General features: G+C 49.3%; 1 protein-coding gene across 19 annotated transcripts in view; it reads left to right on the forward strand.

Moving 5' to 3' along the window:
* Nav2 (neuron navigator 2) overlaps window positions 1–23,138 on the forward strand; it is a 658,579-nt gene that overhangs the window by 594,346 nt on the left and 41,095 nt on the right. For 15 of the 19 annotated variants that reach the window (XR_010060052.1, XM_063278060.1, XM_063278151.1 and 12 more), the window contains 10 exons: window positions 2,553–2,844; window positions 4,248–4,950; window positions 8,011–8,469; window positions 9,496–9,561; window positions 10,892–10,936; window positions 13,631–13,791; window positions 15,224–15,412; window positions 20,334–20,386; window positions 21,274–21,297; window positions 21,407–21,481. Coding sequence is in view for 18 of the 19 variants with exons in the window: in XM_063278060.1 (XP_063134130.1) it covers window positions 2,553–2,844; window positions 4,248–4,950; window positions 8,011–8,469; window positions 9,496–9,561; window positions 10,892–10,936; window positions 13,631–13,791; window positions 15,224–15,412; window positions 20,334–20,386; window positions 21,274–21,297; window positions 21,407–21,481 (2,067 nt within the window). In the remaining variant the exon portion in view is untranslated. Of the gene's footprint in view, window positions 1–2,552; window positions 2,845–4,247; window positions 4,951–8,010; window positions 8,470–9,495; window positions 9,562–9,588; window positions 10,693–10,891; window positions 10,937–13,630; window positions 13,792–15,223; window positions 15,413–20,333; window positions 20,387–21,273; window positions 21,298–21,406; window positions 21,482–23,138 lie in introns of those variants that run through there. The other 4 variants (XM_063278000.1, XM_063278035.1, XM_063278204.1 and 1 more) reach the window with 4 other exon arrangements.

Genomic DNA, 23,138 nt, shown 5'->3' on the forward strand with positions numbered 1-23,138 from the left:
TGTCCCCATCTCTCCATCTGTCCTGGTCTATGTCTCTTGTCTTAGTCTATGTCTGTCTGTCTGTCTGTCTGTCTGTCTCTCTCTCTCTCTCTCTCTCTCTCTTCCATCCCAATCCCCAGGGTCTCATGCAGCCCAGGCTGGCCTCAAATTCCCTAATCAATGATGACTTAGAACTTCTGATCCACCTGTCTCCGTGTCCAGAACCCTGAGATTTACAGGCACGTGCTACCGTCTTGGGTTTCTGTAGCATAAGTGATGGGGAATGCAGGCAACATGCATGCTAGGCTGAGGCTATGTCCCCAGCCTGATGTATATATTTTCTAACACACACATACAGAGAGAGAGAGAGAGAGAGAGAGAGAGAGAGAGAGAGAGAGAGAGAGAGAGAGAGCAGACATGATGATCACTTCGGGAGGTAGAGATAGGTGGATCTCTCTGAGTCTGAGGCCAGCCTGGTCTTCATGGAGAGGCCAACCGGGGCTACTGCCTCCAAAAAGAAAGAAAGAAAGAAAAAGAGAAAGAAAGAAAAGGAAAGTGTTATTTTATTCTCTCTGTGTGTGCAGACCATGGCAAATGTGTAGATGTCGGAGAATAGCTTTGTGGAGCCATTGTCCCCACCTTTACATGGGTTCCAAGAGTTGAACTCGAGCCATTAATACCTTTATGTGTCCAACAATTTCTCAGGCCCCTGGTGCACATATTTACCACAACAAAGCATGTTAGCTTGTACCTGGAGGGCTGTAGTACACAGTAAGCTTTAGGTGTTAGTGCCACTGTTATTAGTTGTGTTACAGTGTAATGTGGAAGGACAAACACGTCCGTAAGAGGTGCTACAGCCTCAGAACGGCTTAGAACATAGTCATATGTGTTGGGATGTGCTCACATGTAGGCTCCATGAGGCTGAGGCTTTGAGTTGTCTTTGAACCCTGTACAGGCAGCTCCCCTGGCTCATCATGGTACCTGAGAAATGGATGGATGCTTCCAAAGTCTCTTCTTCCTGCCTAAGGCCTTTACAGTGCAGTTTCTGCTCGCCGGCGTGGACCGCTCTAGATGCTCCTCACGTTAAATGTGTCTCATTCTTTAGGCTCCTTCTAGAAGTTTCTGTCTGGCCACCAATTCCCATGTCACCACTGTAATCTAAACTGGGTCAATGTCAGTCTCTCTCCAAGGCCACGCCCCCTTTCCTTACGATGTCCGTCACATCTCACAGTCGTTTATTTGCGTCTTTGTATCCCATCGTTGCGTCTTTCAGTGACTGTCAATTCCACAAAGGACGGGGACTAACCTCACAGGTTCTAAGACCCTACATGATGCCTGGCAAGCCGTGGGCATCGAGTTCATTTTTGTTCAGTGCACGCCAGAAGGATCTAGAAGAAGGAAACCAGGCTGAGATCATTGAGTTTGTGCATGTCTCCTGACTGGCTTTGACCAGCGCCTGTGTCATAGCCTGCAGTGTGTAGTAGCTGTGCATACCTTTGTTCCCAAACCTTAGTGCCTATCTGTTCTGCACACAGATAGGAGACCTCCCTCTGCCCCTTGCATGGCTGAGCGTGTTTTAGTTGTTCTTTCCTCACGTCCCATCTCTGGTCCTTTCTACGTAGCTGCAGCTCGATGTGTGTTTTAGGAAGGACCAAGCAAGTGTAAGCACCTACAGGAGGCTGTAATAGATGGAGGTTGAGCAGGGCCTTCCTGTCTATACTGAGCTTTTCTCCGTTCAGCCCTCTTTAGGAAGGCATTTGTCCCGCTGTGTAGCATGGCCTCAGACCAGGTCTTGCCCAGTCCACACTTATTTCCCACCTTGCCCACACAGCCCCCTCTAGGCAGCTGGTTTCTTAAAGTGCCCAGCCCGAAAGCATCGCCGACTTTCCCTTTCTGGTTCATACAAAGCTTTTCCCTTCCAGTCCCCTCCCCCAGCCTCAAGGCCCAGAGGCCCCACAGCATTCCACTCCCTTTGTGTCCCTCAGCCCTGCAGTTCATTAACAGCACACTCCTATCTCTTCCCAGGGCTTCATGGCCGGCAGGTCAGGCTCTCCCAAAGAGAGTTGTCTAATTATCTTAACTTGTCTGAGGACTGCTGCTTGGTGGGGAGCAAAAGCTCCGAGACAAAGCTGGGCAGGAGTGAGCACTGTTGCTACTGCCGGTTGAACGTTTCACAAATCGGCAGAGTTCGCACGCTTGTTCGCTCTCTCTGCAGAGCTAGATGCAAGGCTCCCCCTGCTAGTGGAATGACAGGAAGATTGGGAACAAAGGGAAGGGGGCAAGCTGGTGGTGCAGGGGATTGAGAGTTAGGACTGGAAGTGGCTGTCTGCAAGTGGCAGAGTTGATGGCCCCTTTCTTATCACCTCTCCCTCTGCTTGCTTTCCTCCTGGGGGCCTTGGCCTGCTCTTCCTCCTCCATTAGTCTTTCCTTAAAGGAAAAAAAAAAAGGTAGAGGTCCCTGTGACTTTCTCACAAAGTAAGCAGATGTCTGAGGTTTCGAAAGGCCTTAAGTAGTCCCTGAGTTGGCTTGGCCTGCATGGGCGAGCTCTAGTTGAGCATGTGTCTTGTCCACAGACTGACGCTGAGAAGCACTCACAGGTGGAGAGGAATTCCCTGTGGTCTGGTGACGACATCAAGAGATCAGATGGAGGTTCCGACAGTGGTGTGAAGATGGAGCCGGGCTCCAAGTGGAGGCGGAACCCTTCAGACATGTCCGATGAGTCGGACAAAAGTGTGTCTGGCAAGAAGAATCCAGTCCTCTCACAGACAGGCTCATGGCGGAGAGGCATGACAGCAGAGGTGGGCATCACCATGCCAAGGACCAAGCCATCAGCTCAGACAGGCACCCTGAAGACCTCAGGGACTGGTGAGTGAGAGGCCAACACCATGATGACTTTAGTGGGGGCTTTACGTTACAAGTGACTTCTTCAGGTGGCTGTTTTGCCCACAATCGTTTTTATGGTGTTGTGCTTGGCTATATGCATGTGTCTGTGTACGCGTGCGTGTGTGAGTGTGATGTGTATGAGATGTACATGCACACAAATAATGTGAGTATGCCAGTACCTACCATGTGGACATGCATAAGGACATTAGAGGATAATCTCAGATATGTTCCTCAATACTATCATCTGCACCCACTACCTTTTTGGCTATCATCTGTCTATTTGTATATCTACCATCTACACGTCTGTCATCTATATCTGCCCAATCTACCAGTCCATCTGTCTGTCTATAGTATATCTATCATCTATCTTATCTATCTGTCCTATCTATCCTATTAAATACTACTCATCCATCCACCCACCCACATCTATCTATCTATCTATCTATCTATCTATCTATCTATCTATCTATCTATCTATCTATTTTTGAAACAAGGTCCCATCATGTAATTCTGGCTATCCTAGAACTCAACTCTGTAGATGAGGCTGACCTTGAACTTACAAATACCCTCTTGCCTCTCCTTCCCAAGCGCTGGGATTAAAGGTGTGCAACACTATACCCAGTTCTACTCTTTGTTTTTGCATTTGTTTTGGTCAGAGTCTCTTACTAGCCTGGAGATGACCAAGTAGGCTAGGCTGGCTGGTGATCGAGGTGGCTATCTTCCTGTCTCTGCGTCCTCACCACTGGGATAATAAATACACAACACCACAACTGCCTTTTTAAAAAAAGGTTGCTTCTGGGCTCTCTAACTCAGCCCCTCGTGCCTGTAAGGCAAGTGCTTTACTGATGGAGCTGGCTCTTCTAGCCCCCAGGACAGCTTCCTTAAAGGTTTGCTTCCCTGGCCATTTCCGAGGAGGGGTATGTATGGTGCTCCCACATGAGGCGTTTTCACAGCCTATCATCTGGTCCGTGCTCAGTTTCACCTCTCACCATCAAGTTAACACACTAGTCCAAGCTCCTCAAGGTTATATTGGTATGTTGCATGTCCCTGGAAATGTCAAGGTTCATATCATGGACATGGGGGAAGAGGACAATGTATGCCAGTGTCATTTGTGTATATGGATGTACCAACAGCTTCCTGGCTTTGCTCTGCTCTGGATCATCTTAGACTGCTTGGAAAAGAGCAAAGTCAGCAACGCATCCTAAAAGATCCTGAGCAACTGTAGCAGATGAGATTTATCACTGTGCAAAGCTCTCTCCTGACTTCACTCACACTATTCCCCTTCAGGAAGCAGGGTGACCAAGGTCTTTAGAGGGGTACGCACCATAAACACACTAGCCGGCAGCGTCAGGTTTTTGGTCTGACCATACTGGTTTCTCTCTTAGGAAAAACAGACGATGCCAAGGTGTCTGAGAAGGGAAGGCTTTCGCCTAAAGCTTCCCAGGTCAAGCGCTCCCCGTCAGATGCTGGCCGCAGCAGTGGGGATGAATCCAAAAAGACCCTCCCCAGCAGCTCTAGGACGCCCACAGCCAATGCCAACAGCTTTGGGTTCAAGAAACAGAGTGGCTCTGCTGCTGGGCTGGCCATGATCACAGCCAGTGGGGCCACTGTCACCAGCAGGTCTGCCACACTGGGTAAAATCCCCAAGTCGTCCGCCCTCGTCGGTCGGTCCACGGGTCGGAAGACAAGCATGGATGGAGCCCCAAACCAGGACGATGGGTATCTGTCCCTCAGCTCCCGGACGAACTTACAGTACCGGAGCCTGCCTAGGCCCAGCAAGTCCAACAGCCGGAACGGAGCAGGGAATAGGTGTAGCACCAGCAGCATCGACTCTAACATGAGCAGCAAGTCAGCAGGCCTGCCCGTGCCCAAGCTGAGGGAGCCCTCCAAAACATCCCTGGGCAGCTCCCTACCGGGGCTTGTCAACCAGACGGACAAGGAGAAAGGCATCTCTTCAGACAACGAGAGTGTGGCTTCCTGCAACTCTGTGAAGGTGAACCCAGCCACCCAACCAGTGTCCAACTCAACTCAGGCCACTCTGCAGCCAGGGACCAAGTACACAGATGTGGCTTCTCCCACACTCCGCAGGTAAGCAGGTAGAGACACACGGGGCCGAGGAGGGCCAGAGTAAGTGGAATAAAGCATCCAGTGGCGTGGCGCTTCAACTCCTTGTAAGGGAGTTCAAGGCCAGCTCCTGCTGGCAGGTCTGCAGTCCATGCATATTTTTTCCCCATGCCGGGATGGAAAATCCGCTTCTTGGGTTTAAACCCTGACTTTATTTTAACGAGCTCTCAAGTTGCTTTTCTGAATCCTGCCGCAGTTTCCTCACTGTTCATTGGAGCTCGTGGTACTTTCCTCAGTGTTCCTATTAAAGTTCATCTTTGTGGCTGTGCTGAGCTATGGAGGGAAGGTCTTCAGTGAGAGTTAGAGACAGTAAGGGTGGGTGAGGCCCTGGCCTACTTTTATACCCTGACTTTAAGCTCAGGGGACAGAGTTACACTGTGTTCTTTATACCATTCCGTTATTTTAGGACACATGAGCAATGTTTGAAGTGTTAGCTTGTTGTATATGTAAGCATGTGTGGCATATGTGTGTATGTGTGTTCACGTGTATAAAGATAGACACATGCATGTGTGCACATGCACACGGAGGCCTGAAATTGAAGTCCGTGCCTTCTTTGATTGCTGTCTGCTTTAATTACTGAGGCAGAGTCTCTCCCTAAACCCAGAGCTGGGCTAGTCTAACCAGCCTGCCCCTGAGTTGCTCCTGAGATCCTCTGCCCCTGCCCTCCTGGTCTGGGATCGCAGGTGGATACCACGGTCCTGTTCATCCTTCACACAAGTTCTGGGCATCAGGAAACTGGTCCTCATGCTTGGTGGGAAGGGCTTTATACAGTGAGGCATCTCTTTAGCTCTGCTGTTTCTCTTTCTTTTATTTAAACCCCTAGAAGCAGAATAATCTCTAAATAAAAATTGACTTCCTAGCACCTTCGAAAAGGATGTCTTCCCCATATCTCTCCACATGGTTGAAATTTCTCAATGTGGAAAAGGTAACCTTTAACATTTCCTTTCAACTCACTCACTGGACCTTTTCCTTTTGGTTTTCTTTTCTTCTTTCTTCCTTTCTTCCTTTTTTTTTTTTTTTTTTTTTTTTTTTTTTTTTTTTTTTTTTTTTTTTTTTTGGAGACAGGAGCTCTCTCCATAGCTGTCTCGGAACTCACTATGCAGAATAGGCTGGCCTCAAACTCACAGAGGTCTATGTGCCTCTGCTTCCCATGTTCTGGGGTTAAAGGCATGAGCCATCAACCTCAGCCACTGGCTCAGTTTTGAACATTTTGTTTGTTTGTTTATTAATGTATGTGAGTGATCTAGCATGTACACTTTCTTGCCAGAAGAGGGTATCAGACCATAGTACAGATGGTTGTGAGCCACCATGTGGTTGCTGGGAATTGAACTCAGGACCCCTGGAAGAGCAGCCAGTGCTCTTGCCCTCTGAGCCATCTCTCCAGCCCCCACTGGCCCGTTTTTCAATGGCAGTTGTATAGCTCTACATTGCATTCTGGGTCATGACAAACCCCAGGATGAGGTTTGTGGAAATAGAAATGGGGCCCAGGACTCATATGTGAGGATGAGCAGGGATGACTGAAGACTCCAGAAGAAGAGTTCCACACAAGGTAGAAAGAATCTGTGTGCTGTGCCCTGTCTAGACTTGATTATTAGGGTTCCAGTAACGTTTTTTTAAGGGGGAAGGTTCTATTGGGCTGTTCTTGGCTGTTTTATCACCCACACTACCATGTAAATGAAGTTTTCCTCTGCTATTTACCTCAAGTATAAGAATGAAATGTGGTCTTCCGATTTCCTCTGGAGGCTACAATGGCATTTGCTAGACCCTCGAGCTAGTGTACAGGAATCTTTAACAACACATGGGCTCCTCACACACTCTTTCCTTAAATCCCCTGCTAGTCTGAATGTACATTTATTGTGTGGCAAGAAGCCTCAGTGGAGTGAGATGGGTAACTCCCTTCAAGCGATTCCAACATCCAGACAGCAGAGCCCATGGATTTGTATGTGGGCTGGGAAGCGAGGCGAAGAGGGTTCCCATCTTGGCTGGCGATGAAAAGAGCCTGGCCATCAAATGAGTTGCCCATTAATAGGGAGGCACAGCTGCCGAGAGTGTGCGGGCCTCCTAATGCCCAGATTTCAGAGCAGGAAAAAGCACTCCCCGATTCTACGGTTAGATGTTGTAGTGAGGGTTATACATCTCCCTCGTGGTTCACAGACACTGATTTGAAGGACTCTTTCAAAGTCAGACTCCAATTACTCCAGGCAGCAAGGTGAAAGGCCATCTGCCTGTCACCACATGTACAGTCTTGTCAGTTTTCAGGGCGACTTGTTCCCTTCACCTCATTTTGAGCATGGGATTAAGCCCTCGTATTCACCCTCTGGCTTGGAGCTGGTTTCACCAGAGAACTCTCTGCCCATGAAAGCAAAGGGCCCTATGCCTTCCCTGTACAGATGTCACATGTGTAGGAGTGAGCAGAAGATGGCCTGGCATGGCACTTCTGTGTGTCTGTTTCAGAGACGAGATATGTACCGGTGTGCCTGGTCTGATGTCTTGCAGACCCAGCATGTTTCTGTGTGTAGTGTTAGCTCACACATGTTCTCTGGCACCCTGCCTTTCTGTTGCTCATACACCTGTGTCCATATTTCTCCTGGGTTCCCACCAGTGTAGGCTCATGGTCTTGATCCTTTGTACTGTACTGAGAGACCAAAGAAACTAAGTCCCAAGGCTTCATACATGCTATCACAGAAAGAAGAAACTCTCTTCTTTCTAGAAGACTCCTGGGCAGGGGCTAGAGAAATAAGAGAGAAGCAAGACCGTGGAGGAGTGTGGCAAAGCCTATGGAAAACCCTTCTTGTCACCTGGGATTAGATCTGGGTTCCAGCTCCTGCCTAGAGTTAGAAAGAGGTCCCTAGGAAGCACCAGCATCCAGCCCCACTTAACCACAAGCCTTCCTCTAGAGACCTTAGTGAGTCTGCAGGAGAGACCACTGCCCTTTTCAAGGGTCTCACGGCCTCCTCTGCCTCAGTAGTTCTGCACACCTTGGTCCCAGGTATTTGTTCCACACAACCCTTTGTCTCTTCGCAGACTCTTTGGTGGGAAGCCTACCAAGCAAGTCCCCATCGCCACAGCAGAAACCATGAAAAGCGCAGTGGTCATCTCCAACCCTCATGCCACTATGACCCAGCAAGGTAACCTAGAGTCCCCATCAGGCAGTGGTGTCCTGAGCAGTGGGAGCAGCAGTCCTCTCTACAGTAAGAACGTGGACCTCAACCAGTCTCCTCTAGCGTCCAGCCCCAGCTCAGCCCACTCAGGCCCTTCTAACAGCCTCACCTGGGGTACCAGCTCGTCGGCAGTGAGCAAGGATGGCTTGGGCTTCCAGTCTGTTAGCAGCCTGCATACCAGCTGTGAGTCTATTGACATATCCCTCGGCAGCGGAGGGGGCTTGAGTCACAACTCCTCCCCTGGTCCAGTCGCCTCCACTAAGGAAGACTCCTTGATGCCTTTTGTCCGCACCAGCAGTGTGAAGACCACACTGTCAGAAAGGTTGGTGCTGCACCTTCCTTAGATAGACAGGAGGTTAGGGATCTAAAAACTACTTCGACTTTGCCTGGAGGTTTTAATCTATTCCTTCCCTTCCCTTCCCTTCCCTTCCCTTCCCTTCCCTCCCCTTCTTCCCTTCCCTTCCTTCCTTTCTTCCCTCCCCTCCCTTCCCTTCCCTTCCCTTCCTTCCTTCCTTCCTTCCCTTCCCTTCCCTCCCCTTCCCTCCCCTCCCCTTCTTCCCTTCCCTTCCTTCCTTTCTTCCCTTCCCTTCCCTTCCCTTCCCTTCCCTTCCCTTCCCTTCCCTTCCCCTTCCTTCCTTCTTTCTTTTCTTCCCTTATTTTTCTGTCTCGGAACTCTTCCTTTTGACCAGGCTGGCCTTGAACTCAGAGATCTGCCTGTTCTGCCTCCCAAGTACTGATAGCCAGGCATGCCAGCGAGGATGTGTTCCACTGTCTGCTAAAGCCCAGGGGAAGGTGGCAAGTGGGCCATCCCAAACCTCGATGCTCACCCAGGTGCTCACTGAAGGTGTGCACCGCCATGCCCAGCTTGGTTTTGGTCTTTCTAATAAGTGTTCCTTGCCAGCGGAAGTCAGTTTAGGAGAGCGTTCATCTGGACTGCTCTCCGCTGTCTCTTTATCTTAGTGCTTGCAGCCACTAGACGGGGCCCATTCATGCTACTGTCTGAAATGACATTCAGCATCGGAAGCCGTTCCATGGCTGAGGGCTTGCCAACTTCAGCTACTTCTTTCTTCTTCCCATGTCACTGAGCAAGCAGGACAGGTGACCTGGGAACAGTCAGTGTCATGTGACCCTGCCAGTCACAGTGATAAGAGATGAGAGCCTATTAGAGTCCAAAGAGCTTTGATTCTGCTACAGTCTTGGTGTGTGTCTGGTTTCTGGACTAGACACGGGGAACAAAACTGGGGACAGCGCTGGGAGTGAGTAAAGTGTTCTGATCGTTGTGTGTAACAGTTCCTTTTCCTCCCATCTAATGTTCCTTCTCTTGTTTTCGACTTGCCTGGACCTCTAGCCCTCTCTCTTCCCCTGCTGCTAGCCCTAAGTTCTGCAGAAGTACTCTGCCCAGGAAACAGGACAGGTAATGACACTGTAGGCCTCCTGAGCCTCTGGGCTCTTCTGCCTGTCTGTTTTGTTGTCAAGCCGGTCGTTCTGTGCAAGGCTGTTGGCCCCGAGGCTCCTGCTTGTGTCTGTGGCTCTGGTATACGCTGATAGCCAGGCATGCCAGTGAGGACTTGCTCCACTGTCTGCTAAAGCCCGGGGAAGGTAGCAAGTGCGTGGCCATCCCAAACATCACGGTTCACCCAGGGCTGCAGGAGCTCTCACTGGCATCCCCCAATCCACCCCCCCTTGGTGTCCGTGGCATGTTCCTGCCTCCAGTCTTGCTTTTTCCTCCCTACCCTTCCAGATACTGTCTGCCACCCACCGTGCAGCCTGGTCCTCACCTCGGTCTCTTCCCTGCACCCCACCCCTCCCGGCCCAGCTGGCTCTTCTCCCTTCAACGCTTTTGCTGCAGTCTGGCTCACCGTGTTGTTCCGAGCATCGTGTTGTGTGTGTCTATATTCTGCAACGATAATGCTACAGCGTGCCTGGAGGGTTGGGGTTTTTACAACTTGAGAAGCCTGGGTCTGCACCCCCAGCCGTGGGTGGGCCTCAGAGATGCAAGTTGACCCTGAGTTTCTGGAGGAGTGGTGACTTGGCCAAACATAACAAGCAGATGTTGTCTCATGCTTAGGGGGAGAAAAATTAATGGAAACCCCCTTCACCCCCCATTCACAGCACAAACTTTGTTTCTGTCAGACTTAAAAACCAAGCCTTTAAATCCCTTGCACTTTAGACATTCAAATGCCTTGACTCTATCAGCCAGCAAGTTCCAACATGCCCAGGCTCCTGCCCAGGGCTCAGCTCCTGGCTACACCCTTGCTAGGCAGGAACAAGGAGACATTGAGAGGGGCCTGGAATTTACTTCATCACTCATGAATTTCAAATATGCAGACTGCTGCCTCTCGAAACCCTCCGATGAGTCTCTGCCCCTCCTTGAAACCTTTGCCAGAGGCAGCAGGGTTTGGGAGAGGAGCTGAGGAGGTACACAGGTGGGACACGGGGCAGCATAGACCATGCTCCTAGATGATATAGCCCCTGCCTTGGCTTTGAACCTGTGGAAAAGGAAGAACAGTTGGGGTTCACGACTCAGGTCACCTTGTGATGTGGGGTAAAGTATGCACTGGCGCGGATGCAGACAGGACCAGGTTTCTTTTGTATGCTGCGTGGACGTGCTGCATGCCTGGCTGGTGGTGGGAGCCTTTCCCTTTGGGGGGGTCCTCGTGCCCCTCCACAGCCTTCTTGTCCTCCTGCTCCCAAGTCCTCTGTGCTTCTCTGAAGTTCTTGATTTTGTTTTAACTTTCCTACAGTGACCCGCACCTTGATAGGAACACTTTGCCTAAGAAAGGACTCAGGTATCTGTCCCCTCCTTGTACCCATGCCATCTGCTGTGGCTGTGGAGCTTGGCTGTGTCATTCTCTCATCGCTGCTGGGCTGGGCTCGGCTGGGGTCCCTGCTTTGGCCAAGGCAGCTGGATTTTTGGATGACAGGCCCTCTCATTCTCATCTCTCCATTTGTGGCTTACTTGCTTGAGCAGGGTCTGTGCTTTGTGAAGCTTCATGTGACAGAGCCATCTCACCACCAGCCTTCCTGAGCTAGGAGCGGCGACTGCTCCTGGCGGGCCAGCCCGAGGGGTGCTGAGCCCTTCATGACTGTCTGTGCACACAGCCACTTCCGAAGGGGGACATGACTTAGAGCATGCTGCTTTGTTAGTGTCTCCATTTAAAAACTCTAGCTGTGTCTAGACTGGAGATACAGCTCCATGGTAGAGCATTTGCCTGCAATATATAAGGTTATGGGTTCAATCCGAAGCATCAAATAATAATAATAATAATAATAATAATAATAATAATAATAATAATAATAATTAATGCAATAATCACTTTAAAAATAACTTTGTGGCTTTAAAACATCACTGAAGAGTTGTCTTAATATCCTAATCAACAAATGGGTCAGCTATCGCCACCCATCCAGAAGTGCATATGATTGGTGGAACGAAAAAAAGAAAAAGCCCAAGGAAGAATGTCTTCAATTCTGTAGTAAGTTGGGCCTATGCTGCTTGTTGGTGCCCATCTTGATGAAACAGGATGCTCTAAGTTACTGTTGCTCAAATCATGTCATCACGTCTCCAGCCTGAGGTGCTTGAGTTTGCTCACGGCCCCTGTGGACCTCTGTCAGTTCTGCCTTCTCAAAACCTTGCTGTCTGTAGCCCCGGCTTTACCCTGCATTAAGCATTAAGTCTTTTTCTCATGAAGTGAAATGTCGTGTTGCTGTCTTGTGTGCGCGTCTAGTTAATAACCCTTGGCTCTCAAGGCCCAGAGCATTTCGAATGTTGTTAACGTGAGGTGGGTATCAACGCAAGAAGGCGCTCCCTTACGCCTCTCAGCAGAGTTCTGCACTGGGGCCTTTCATCGTTTGTGTCAGCTGGATATGCGAATGATTAATGTCACCATCATCCACTGTTTTTGAGACTGAGTCTCATGTAGCAGATGACCTTTGAACTTTTTTTTTTTTTTAATGGAGCTGAGGACCGAACCCAGGGCCTTGTACTTGCTAGGCAGGCGTTCTACCACTGAGCTAAATCCTCAACCCCAACCTTTGAACTTTTGATCCTCCAGGTTCCACTTCTCAAAGTGCTGGGATTGCAGGCTTGCACCAACAGTGCACATTGATCCCAGGGCTCCCCGTGCCCTCAGCAAGCACTCCACCAACCAAGATCTATTCATAACCCACTGTTACTCAAAGAGAAAGCCAACTTTTAAGTAGTTACATTTTGAAAGGCTGTGTATATGTCTGTAGGAGATCTATTAAAGCTATGTAGCCCTGGATATTTAAAATTGATCGTTTAAACACTCAGAACGGGGTTATGTGACAACTATTTCCAGACACCTGATATGCCTTTTAAGGATGTATAATCATCAACGAGAGTGAAAGCCATCTTCTCATTCATACTGGTTTTCTCTCTAGCCTGCTTCTGAAGCATATACATATTGGGTAGCTGATCAGCCCCTGGCAGTGGGAGCACTACAGAAGTTCTAGGTGCTGCCGGTGGGAAGAGTAGAAAGAATGTGGAGTTTGGAGTCAGACAGGCATGGGTTAAAATCTCAGCTCTGTGGTCCCCACTTTCCCAGAGCGTAGTTTAGCAGGATTCATTGTGGTGTGTTACTGTCTGAGTTGAAGCCTTGGTGAGATGATGGCTGTAAAGGTACTTCCTCTATCAGAGATGCTCCGCAAATCTTCCAGTTTGGGAATGCCAAAGGGGGTGGACCACATGACTTCTGAAGAATTCCCCACATTCAACACACCAGTGTGTGGTTCTTTTCATGAAACCTGTTGGCGCTACATTGTAGCAGTTAAAGGGGCTAGGGATGCGGCTCAGTTGGTAAAGTGCTCCTGGAACATGCAGAAAACCCTGCGTTCAACCCACAACCTCCCGTATTTTATAAAGTATACATGGTTAATCCTGCCTCTAATACCGACATGGGAGGATCAGAAGTTGAAGGTCATCATAGCAAGTTCAAGATCAGCCTGGACTATGCAAGACCCCCCCCAATCACAAAAACTGCAGGAGCTACTGTAAACACCAGCACCCCAGGTCTCTCCAAATGCCACCCACTAACACACAGTGATTCATGACCGTTCACTGGTTCTGCAGCGTGCAGATGCCAGCAGTTAGCTCATTAAAACTTCCTCAGAGCTCTAACAACAACCCCTCTTACTGCTTCTTCCTGTCAAGGAGGGGGCTTTGAGGCGACCCTGTCATGAACCAGCATGTTCCAGTCACACCCAGGGATGGCTCTTTTGAGCATTCCCTGTCTTTCTCCCTTTTAGGTGTTCCCTGCAAGCTGAAAGGAATTATAATTTTCCCCAGATGCAGCCAAGTAGGGAAAAAAAAAGTTTTGAGAAACTTCATAAGTTTCAGGGCGTGTAGTGATCTGAGTTTTCTCCCCCCCATCTTAAATATAGCTTTCTTTGTACACACTCCTCTTCGGCTGTGGGGAATGCATGTTCACAAGGGCTGTTCATTCCAGCCTGGTTTCTGTCTCCAGGTATACACCCACCTCCCAGCTTCGCACGCAGGAAGACACCAAAGAATGGTTCCGGTCCCACTCAGCGGGAGGCCTGCAGGAGACTGCTACCAACTCCCCCTTTTCCTCTGGCTCTAGTGTCACTTCTCCTTCTGGAACAAGATTCAACTTCTCTCAGCTTGGTGAGTCGCCATTTGTCCTGAGCCGCACCGATCCACTCTGCAGGACAGGTTATCTTGTGCTTTGAAAGAGACGTGTGGCCATATCCTTCTCAACATTTGCTCAGCCCCTAGCCGCACAATGAAGGAAACAGAGGAAATCACAAAGTCCTGGGTACTTTAGTTGAGTCAGCCCCTTGGGCCACATGTGACTTAGGATGTCCACAGATAAAGGCCAACCCTAAAACATTACGAGATTTGTGTGGGGGAGATTTTTGTAATTCATTTGTACTCTGTAGATAACAGCCTCCTGTCATAAAATCTGAGTGTTAGACACACCCACGTAGTCTTTTTTTCCTGTGCATGGTAAGATTGTAAGCACTACTTCAGGGTACATTCTGTTTCTCAGACCTGTGAAGAAAGACCTTTTCCCAGCCTACCCCTCATTCCTTTATCAAGCCGGAAATAAGTTTTGGTGAACACGTTCTTGGAAATGGCTGCCACTAACCTTGACTGACACACTGAGGGGAGAAGGGTTTGTGGTAGTCCCTGCTGGAATGCTGAGGGATTCCCTGTTAGAGACAGACACATAGGTGCAGCTCGGACAGATGAAGGTTATGTGAGAACAGTCTAAAGCCTTGGAGCAAATCAGCAAACAGTGGGAGAGGTTCCGTTTCTAGTTACAGGAAAGAGTTCGGTGTTTCTTCTGTCAGCAGAGCCTGAGGTAACGGAGTGCAGGTAGGTATTTGAGGACTGGTCAGTGGAGGGAAAACCTTTTTGCTCTCACCGTTCAGAACAGGCTTTTCTGAACGTTCTAGACTTCCCATCCAGTCTAAGGGATGCCCGCATCTTGTCATCATGGTCGTGTAATTTTGCTCTTTATTAAATGTGTACCTCCCGATATGGCGTGCTTGGCTGACACGGGCAGGGCTTTTGATGAGAAAGCTCAGCTTAGCTCAGGGAAGTGTGCCTGTTTGCATGCTCTTGGGAGGTGATTCCCATCTGAGCTGTGAGACCTGTGTCTGTAGTGTTCTTTCCCAGCCATAACTCTTTGCAGCAAGAGGCTCTTGTCATGCTCAGATGCCTCCTATCTGATCAAAAGCCTATTCGGACTATTTTGGGCTTTTGGCTTTTATAGAGAATTGTTTCAGATGAACCCGGGGAGTAATTAGCTCATGCCTGGAAGGTGACACTGGCCTGCCTGAACGTGCCAAGTTGGAACGTGAGGCCCTGAGCCTTGCTTTGGAACTGACCCGCCTTCCCTCCCATATTTTTAGCTCTAAGCTTGTAACTCGAACGCTGATGCGACTACCTCTTAGAAATAGACAGGGGAGTGCAGTTGGCAGGCACACACGCTGCCGGTGATAAGCGGCCTCTCCCTGATACCCGTCTGGGATTCAAACGGGGGGTGGTGGGTATGGATATCCAGCATCTCATTCTGCTCCTCTGGTTCCAGCGAGTCCCACCGCCGTCACCCAGATGAGCTTGTCCAACCCGACGATGCTGAGGACCCACAGCCTGTCCAACGCGGATGGCCAGTATGACCCCTACACCGACAGCCGCTTCCGCAACAGCTCCATGTCTCTGGACGAGAAGAGCCGAACGATGAGTCGATCGGGCTCCTTCCGGGATGGGTTTGAGGAAGGTAAGGGATGAAGGAATTTGCCATCTACTAGGTCTCCTGGCCTGGCACTATTGATGGGGTCCCCTCCTCTGGCCACTACAACTCTTTCCTTGCCTCTGGAGTAGGGATGAGGGGCTCTCACTAGGAGGATCTGACCCTTAGGTAACCTTTCAGGATGCTGAGGGAGGAGGAACTCTGCAGCTATTTCGGACCCTCAGCATTGACTGAGCTCTACCCAAGGCTCCTCTCCTGGCCTTGGGCCATAACTCCTTGGCACGCATATCTATCTTCAAGCCCAACTGCTGGCTCACTCTGTTGGCAGAGACCACACTGGGTTCATCTCCCTGTGCCCTGCAGCTTTGGGAGCAGGCAGCACTGTTCCCATCCAGTATTTCCCAGCTCATCTAAAGATAGGGATTCTCAGTTTTCACCCTTTTCCTTCTTGGGCTGCCAACCACGGACATTTACAGCTTTGCTCCCTTTAATCAGAATTATGGAAGGAAAGTTCTACGGGTGGCTTTGTCAGCTATCTTCATAACTTACTTCGTTTCTCTTGCCCTCCACTCCTTCACCCGAGACGTTGCCTCAGAGGAGCCCCATTCTCCAAATGCTGGGCCTGTGGGAGGCCGGAGGCGGGCCGAGCAACAAGTAATGAAGGAAGGGGAGGTGGGCTGACCAAGGACGAACCCCAGCTCCCCAACCCCACCTTGGGTGCCAGGGCTTAGGCCAGATGCTTCACCTTTTTGTCTCCCCTTTTCACTGTAAAAATGAAAGTAATAACATTGGGCTCACGGAGCTGTAAGAATCCAGAGGTAATACATGTAAATGTTAGCTCTTTGCTAACTGTTAGCTGTCGTGTGTTGTAGACTGTAGGCACAATGTCCAAGCTCAGGATGAGGATTCGTGAGCTGGTGGAGCCCAGTGGGGCTTTGTCTCTGTTGGAACCATTTTGCTAATATCAGGACAGAGCGTAGGACTGAGTCATAGATGACATCCTCAGCTCCCAGTCCCTGTAAAAAAGGTGGGAGATAGGCTCAGCGTGCTCGCAATAGGAAATCCCAAAGAATAAGGAAGGGAATACAAGAGACGTACTTCCGCTTCTTGGTTTTCATTCTAAGAAAAGCTTAAAGGACTTTTGGGACAGAGCAGGCACATCTTGGCTAATCATGGTGACTTGGGGCTCTTCCCCGGATTTATGTCCCCAGCAACCCTGAGCAGAGAGAGCAAACTTGTACCCTTTTATGGAAACTGCTGGCCTGGAGGACTAAGGAGGAGAGGAGCCTGGGTGACTGAGGGCACTTTGTTAGATTTAAGGGCTGGAAAATGGCATTGCAATGGCTTTGAGCAGCACAGTGTGGCACATACCTGCCCTACGGCGAGGGAGGAGGAAGTTTGTCGTAAGCTCTCTCTAGCCCATGATTGGTCAAGAATAGCTGCAATGTGTCTCCCTCCGTCTCTGAGGACAACTCCCATGTGGAGTCTGTCCTGTGCTCTCCTTGTCATCTGTCATGTGTACACCTGAGGGAGTCATGAAATGGTACTGAAACTTGTTCTGACAAGTATACACAGTCCCACAAAGGCCAGGAACCATAGCAGACTCACCCTCCGCTAGCTCTTAGGCAGTCCTTCTGGAATCAGGCAGCCTGATTTGCAGACCCATCAGATGAAAAATAGGCCTGGCCTAGCTACAAGCATCACCTCAACTTTGGTAATCACATGATTCATGCTAACTCCGAGCTGAATTGTCAAGGCACGGTTAGAACTGTGGGAGAGGAGGTTGTTACACGGCACCATGAAGATGTGGCCTCTTCATCTTTGGGAACTTTGCCGATCAGATTGGGTTTATTCCTTGTAAGGCTGTTGTACGGGAGACGGGGAATAGGGATTGTATAACTAGAGGTTTTTAATTCCTTTGCATATACATTTTTTCTTTTCATTTTGAATTTACAAGTTACCAGTGTTGCGGGAGAAATTAGGGGGAAGTCAGACCTCATACCTGACCAGGTAAAACCTCCTGGAAATGTTTATTCCTTGCTGTGAGGCAGGATTGGTGCTGAGGGAAAATTAGCACAGGTGTTTGTGAGATGGTGCTGTTTAATGAGTGCTTTCCACACTGAAGGCGATGGGAGTTGTAACCAGGTAGAGCAGGCGCAGCATGTCTTGGGCGCAGCCTTTTGATTATTTCAGAAAAATTCATTACCATAGACTTGATGTAATCTCAAAGCCACCTTTGATACAGGAACAGTTAAGAGCTGCTGGAGATGTCTTTAAATGGGTGTTGGGACCGGAGAGATGGCCCAGGGGTTAAGAGCAGTTAAAAGCATGTACCACCATTGTAGACAGATTGGAGATCAATTCTTAGCACCCACATATGGTGCCTCACAGTCCTGGATCTTAACACCTCTAGGAACATTACCTAAAGGATTAGAAAAGCATTTTAAAACACACCAAAAGTTCTTCTTAAGATTTTTTTTAAAGATTTATGTATTATATATAAGTATGCTGCAGCTGTCTTCAGACACACCAGAAGAGGGCATCAGATCCCATTACAGATGGTTGTGAGCCACCATGTGGTTGCTGGGATTTGAACACAGGACCTCTGGAAGAGGTCCTCTGGAAGAGCAGTCAGAGCTCTTAACCACTGAGCCATCTCTCCAGCCCTCTTCTTAAGATTTAACTTTAAAATTACATTTGTCTGTTGTGTGTGCTATGCTATACACGTGGAGGTCAGAGGACAACTTTTAGGAACTGGTTCTCTCCTTCCATCGTATGGGTCATGGGGAGAGAACTCAGTCAAGCTTGGTAGCAAACATCCTTACCTACTAAGCTATCTGGCCAGCTCACCCAAAGGATTTTTAAAGCAAAGAACAAAAACCTAGCAGATCTGGTTACTGGAGAGTGGAGTTGTGTCCAGACTTCCGGTCAGCAGCACCTGAACTGCTGTGTAGCCTTAAGCAAGTCATGTTATTTGATTTCAGACTTAGATGGTGTCTGTCAGTCCAGTTGTAGAATCCTGGAGGTATAATAAGAAGCACCTTCATGCTCTAGAGGTTTTGGAACTGAACTCCTCATGGTCCAGGAGGATCCATTCCCATCTCTCCAGGCTCTGATTCTCCTTTTAAAGGCTGGCCAGCCACAGCGGTTCAGGCAAACCATATTCAGGTTTGTGTGGGCTCGAATAGTCCAGGAGGCTGTCTCTGTGTATCCTAACTTTGCTATTGCTGATTTCCAAGTGAGAGGCATTAGTTACAGAGAAAGTAATAACCTCCACCTGAAGCCTGCCAGATGTGCCTCCTTTGCCTGGGTCCCTAAGCTGGTCCTGACTACCGGGAATCTGATAGGTCTGAGATGGGAAAGTTAGAGTCAAAGCAGCAGCCAGAGTCTGTATGCTGCCCTGCTTAGGCCTCTGAGCCAGCCCTGTAAGTGCGGCTGGAGGTGGCTCCCTTGTCTCTTTCACCAACAGGCCTCTCAGCTACTCCGTCCACTGCAGTCTGTGTCATGCTTAAGTGCCTTGGGACTTCTGAACCGGTGGACATGTTAGCACAGAAAGCCATTATTGGCTATTAACACCTTAAACTGTCTTTTATGGGGTGTGAGTCAGGTTAGTCACACTTGGTAGAAAAACAGGGAGTAGCTCTAGAACCTGGCATGACCTGGGAGGGTAGATGTGAATTCTGGTGGGGCCCCAGCCTCAGAGGCATAGGTAGGTACGTCTAGAGAGAGAGAAGGAGCTCAGGACTGTGCTGGACTCGAGCAGGTCAGATCTTGACGCACCCTGGACAAAGTACTGCCCTGGCAGAGCCTCAGAGGCAGGCAAGCACCATCCAGAGCTCGCCTGGGAAAGAAGTGTGGGATAGACGTGTGTGAGAAGAACCCACAAAGGGAGGTCCAGGAAGGTTTAGTAGAGATGCCATGGGCAGGTTCCCAAGCGCCAGACAGAACTGTCTACTCAATATCTTGCTGACTGACAGCTTCTACTAGATGCGAGGCTGAGCGTGCTGCTGGGCCGGCAGGTAAACTTAGCAGCGGATAGAGAGATGGCCCCTGCCCCACCTTCCTCGATCATGAGTATTCTGGTGGGTTGTAGGGACATAAAGCCTTCCATCTCTGGTCAGAAAAGTTGTGTCTACTTAAGACCCCTGCCATGTCAACACAAGGTTAGTTCTGTCTTCCAGACAAGTCACCAAGAGGTAGCTGAGAAAATAAGAGTCAGGTCCCCTGAAAGAGAAGCAGCTTGGGTACCCAGGCCTGGAAAAGAATGTGCTTCAAAGTGAGAGCAGATAATAGAAAAGCTCTAGCTGGAGATGGGAGGGGATGCTAAGAGTCCATGAGAAGGGCTCTGAGTCAGAGCCTCTGGCTACACAGAAAGAAGGAGAACACCCTTGCTCATCTCTTGCAGACATTGTACAAATACGTACAGCTCCACACTTGAGCTGAAACGTTGCAAACACTCGGCCGCAAAGCTGTCTGAGTTTATTGTGACCAAAGACTCTTACATTCAAAACACTTATCTCTGAGCATCTAGCAGGGTATGAAATACGACAGCTTTGTCACACAGTCAACACGGAAGAGTGTGCGGGACAAGAGCGGGCGCGGTCCCAAGCAGGCACAAGCTGGCCCTGAAGAGCGAAGTTAGAATCTCCACAATCACATTGCCCTGCATTTGAACCTTCGGTGGTGTGAACGTTTGGTTACATGACCCCAGAATCATACGTTATTTTGCTAGTTAAGGAAAATGTGGTACTATTTAAAAAAAATGACTTCCTTAATGGATTATTTCATATTCGGAGTTGCCCTGTGCCCAATCCAGGAAGTCTTGAGCCAAGATGACAATGGCAGCCAGGCTGAGCCAATGGCGTCCTGAATTGCTGCTTGCCTCCTCCCCGCTCTCCTTCACAGCAGCGAGCTTAGCCTTTGACCCCTGTTTATTTACTCCCAACAGTTCATGGATCCTCCCTGTCCTTGGTTTCCAGCACATCCTCCATCTACTCTACGGTGAGTCTAAAACAACGCTGAGTGACCGCGCTTGTCGCTCACACATGTTGTCAAGTGCATCAAGCTTAATTATAAGCATTCTGCCTGTAAAGAGTATTCCCATTACAAAAGGATCAGCTCCTGGGAGAAAAAGATCTGAAATTCACAAACAACTGTTAACACCTCCCCCTTGGGACTGGGGAGAAGGCTCCGTGGGTGAAGGGCTTGCCGCATAAGCAGGAGGACCCAAGTTCTGATCCCCAGCCCCCCATGTAAAAGATGAGTACACACATACATATGTAACACCACCTTACATCTACATATTCACGTGAAGGCCCGTGGCTCCTCGTCCCCTAAACAGTCAGAACATACATCATTATTCCTAATTTATTAGAGTACTATGCTCTCATATTTGAACTTTCTGATGGGTGGATTTAATTGTCCCATATTACAGAATTATACCAGAAAAGAGGCAATCAAAATTCTAGATTTCAGGACCTGGATAGATGGCTCAGGAGTCAAAAGCACTCGTTGCTCTTCCAGAGGACATAACTTTGGTTCCCAGTGCCCATGTTAGCCTCTCAACCTCCTGCAACTCCTGCTCCAGAGGATCCCGTGCCCCTGGAAGAGCACCTGCACTGACATGCGTGTGCACACCTACACATGCTTTAAAATGATAAAAATAACCTAAGGGGCTGGAGAAATGGCTCAGTGTCACGAACATTGGCTGCTCTCCCAGAAGACCTGGGTTCGATCCCCACATGGTAGCTCACAATCAGATGGGTAGCTATCGTTTCAGAAAAGCCAGTGTCCTCTTCTGGCCTCCACGATCACACATGATCCTATCTGCTGGGCTGCACGACTTTTTCCCCTTTGCTGTTCTAATGCCCTTTTTGTTTTATTTACAGCCAGAAGAAAAATGCCAGTCAGAGGTAAGGAACAGTTTAGGGTCAGACTCATTTTCATTTTCAGTGTTGATCACATGCTGCCCAGTCTGAAAATGGACTCCCCAAGCAGGTAACCCTGTGCCTATTTCTGTAGATTCGAAAGCTGCGGCGAGAGCTGGATGCCTCCCAGGAAAAGGTGTCTGCGCTGACCACCCAGCTGACTGCAAATGTGAGTGCAGATTCCAGAGAACACATGCACACATGTGTACACACACTAACACACACACACACACAAACACGCACACACGCACGCACTCGAGCACGTGCATGCATAGTAGGAGCCAGGGACAAGACAGCGTGGGTGCAGGAGACAGGACTGAGTGGGAGCCATGGACGAAAAAGGGCGTGAGCCAGGGATGGGACAGTACAGAGTAGAAGCTGGAGATGGGACAGGAAATAGCCATCTGCTTTCTGAGCCTTGCCTTGAGGCCCTTGGTCTCTGGACATTCAAGAAGTAACTATGTGGGCTCACAAGGACATATGCTTTAGCCCTGTGGTGTTAGGTCAGGTGCTAGCAGTATGGCGTGGGACAAGCTAAGTAACTCTGGAGTCTGTCTGCCTCTACTCATCTGTGCGGTGGGATGATCATCGTCTCCCTGTGCTATGTTTCGAGGTGACCAAGGCTTGCAATCCTTTAAAAATTAATTTGTTTTTCTTCCTCTTCCTGAAGACTGTGGTCTTAAGGGAGGTGAGAACACAGGGGAACTCAGGGGAAGCAAGACTTCTATGGCTTCATGATAAACAGCCAGTGCCCTATAATTACATCATGCACAATGCTCAGCACTGCCAACCTTGGTCTCTCTGGCCATGTTTTCTGGTGCCAGCAACACTGGGCTGTGAGTCCAACAGTAAGGCAGGTAGAATTGCTGCCACCTCTGGAGCGGAGGGGAGGCAAAATGAGCAGCTTCCCTGGGTCATGATCACTCTCGCAGTAATGGGGAGGAAAATACGGAGCACCAAGCTACGTCTTGGTAGTATGTAGCGGGGAATCAGGAAGGATTTCCCAGAGGAAGTAACTCCAGACATTAGGAGAAGGGGCCCCATCCTAATCAAAACAAAACAGTTAGTACCTGTGGCCAGGAGTGAGTACAGAACTGTAGAAAGAGCATATAGAGGCAACGCTAGGGACTCATGAGTGAGCTCTGCAAGTCTGAGCTTTTAGAGGGGGCTTTGGGACCTTTAGAAGAGAACCCTGTCAATATGGAAGCTAACCTTGCTATTTGGACCAATTGGAACAGAGAGAGGGGCAAGAGTCTCTCAGCCCTATCTGGGAGGCCCACAGAGGGGCCCCACTGTGGCTGTCAGCCATAGAACATGAGACTCAGAAGGCAAAACTCGAGGTTTTGGGAGGTGCTGGGTGGCTGCAAGGCCAGACTTCCTGCCAGGGAGCTCACAATGCAGCCACAGAGCAGCACAGAGCAGAGTACCAGAGCATATGTGGTGGTGTTGGCAGAGGCTGAGGGAGCTCACCGTGCCACCCAGCTACATATTAACAATGGAAGCCACTTCAAAGGCTGTACTCCTTTGACCAGGAGAGTGAGTCAAAGCTCCAGAGTAGTCATTTACCTGGAGTTTTTGCCCTGCTAATTCCTGCTTGAGCCTGACTGACTCCAGGAAGTGTGGCTCTTTTAAATCTGCACATGAAGCATGAGTCTCTCTTAATTACAAGCCCAGGAACTGTAAATGCCTTCATCGTTCCTCAGTCTCCCAAGCTCTTGTATGTTGCTTGAAACCTGACTGTTTTCCTAAAACCTCAGCACACCAGGCCACTATGTGCTTTGCAGTCCTTTTCTTCACCCAGCCCATAATCAGTATTGCTATCAAAA

Source organism: Rattus norvegicus, chromosome 1, assembly GCF_036323735.1.
Source record: "Rattus norvegicus strain BN/NHsdMcwi chromosome 1, GRCr8, whole genome shotgun sequence".
Lineage (NCBI taxonomy): Eukaryota > Metazoa > Chordata > Mammalia > Rodentia > Muridae > Rattus > Rattus norvegicus.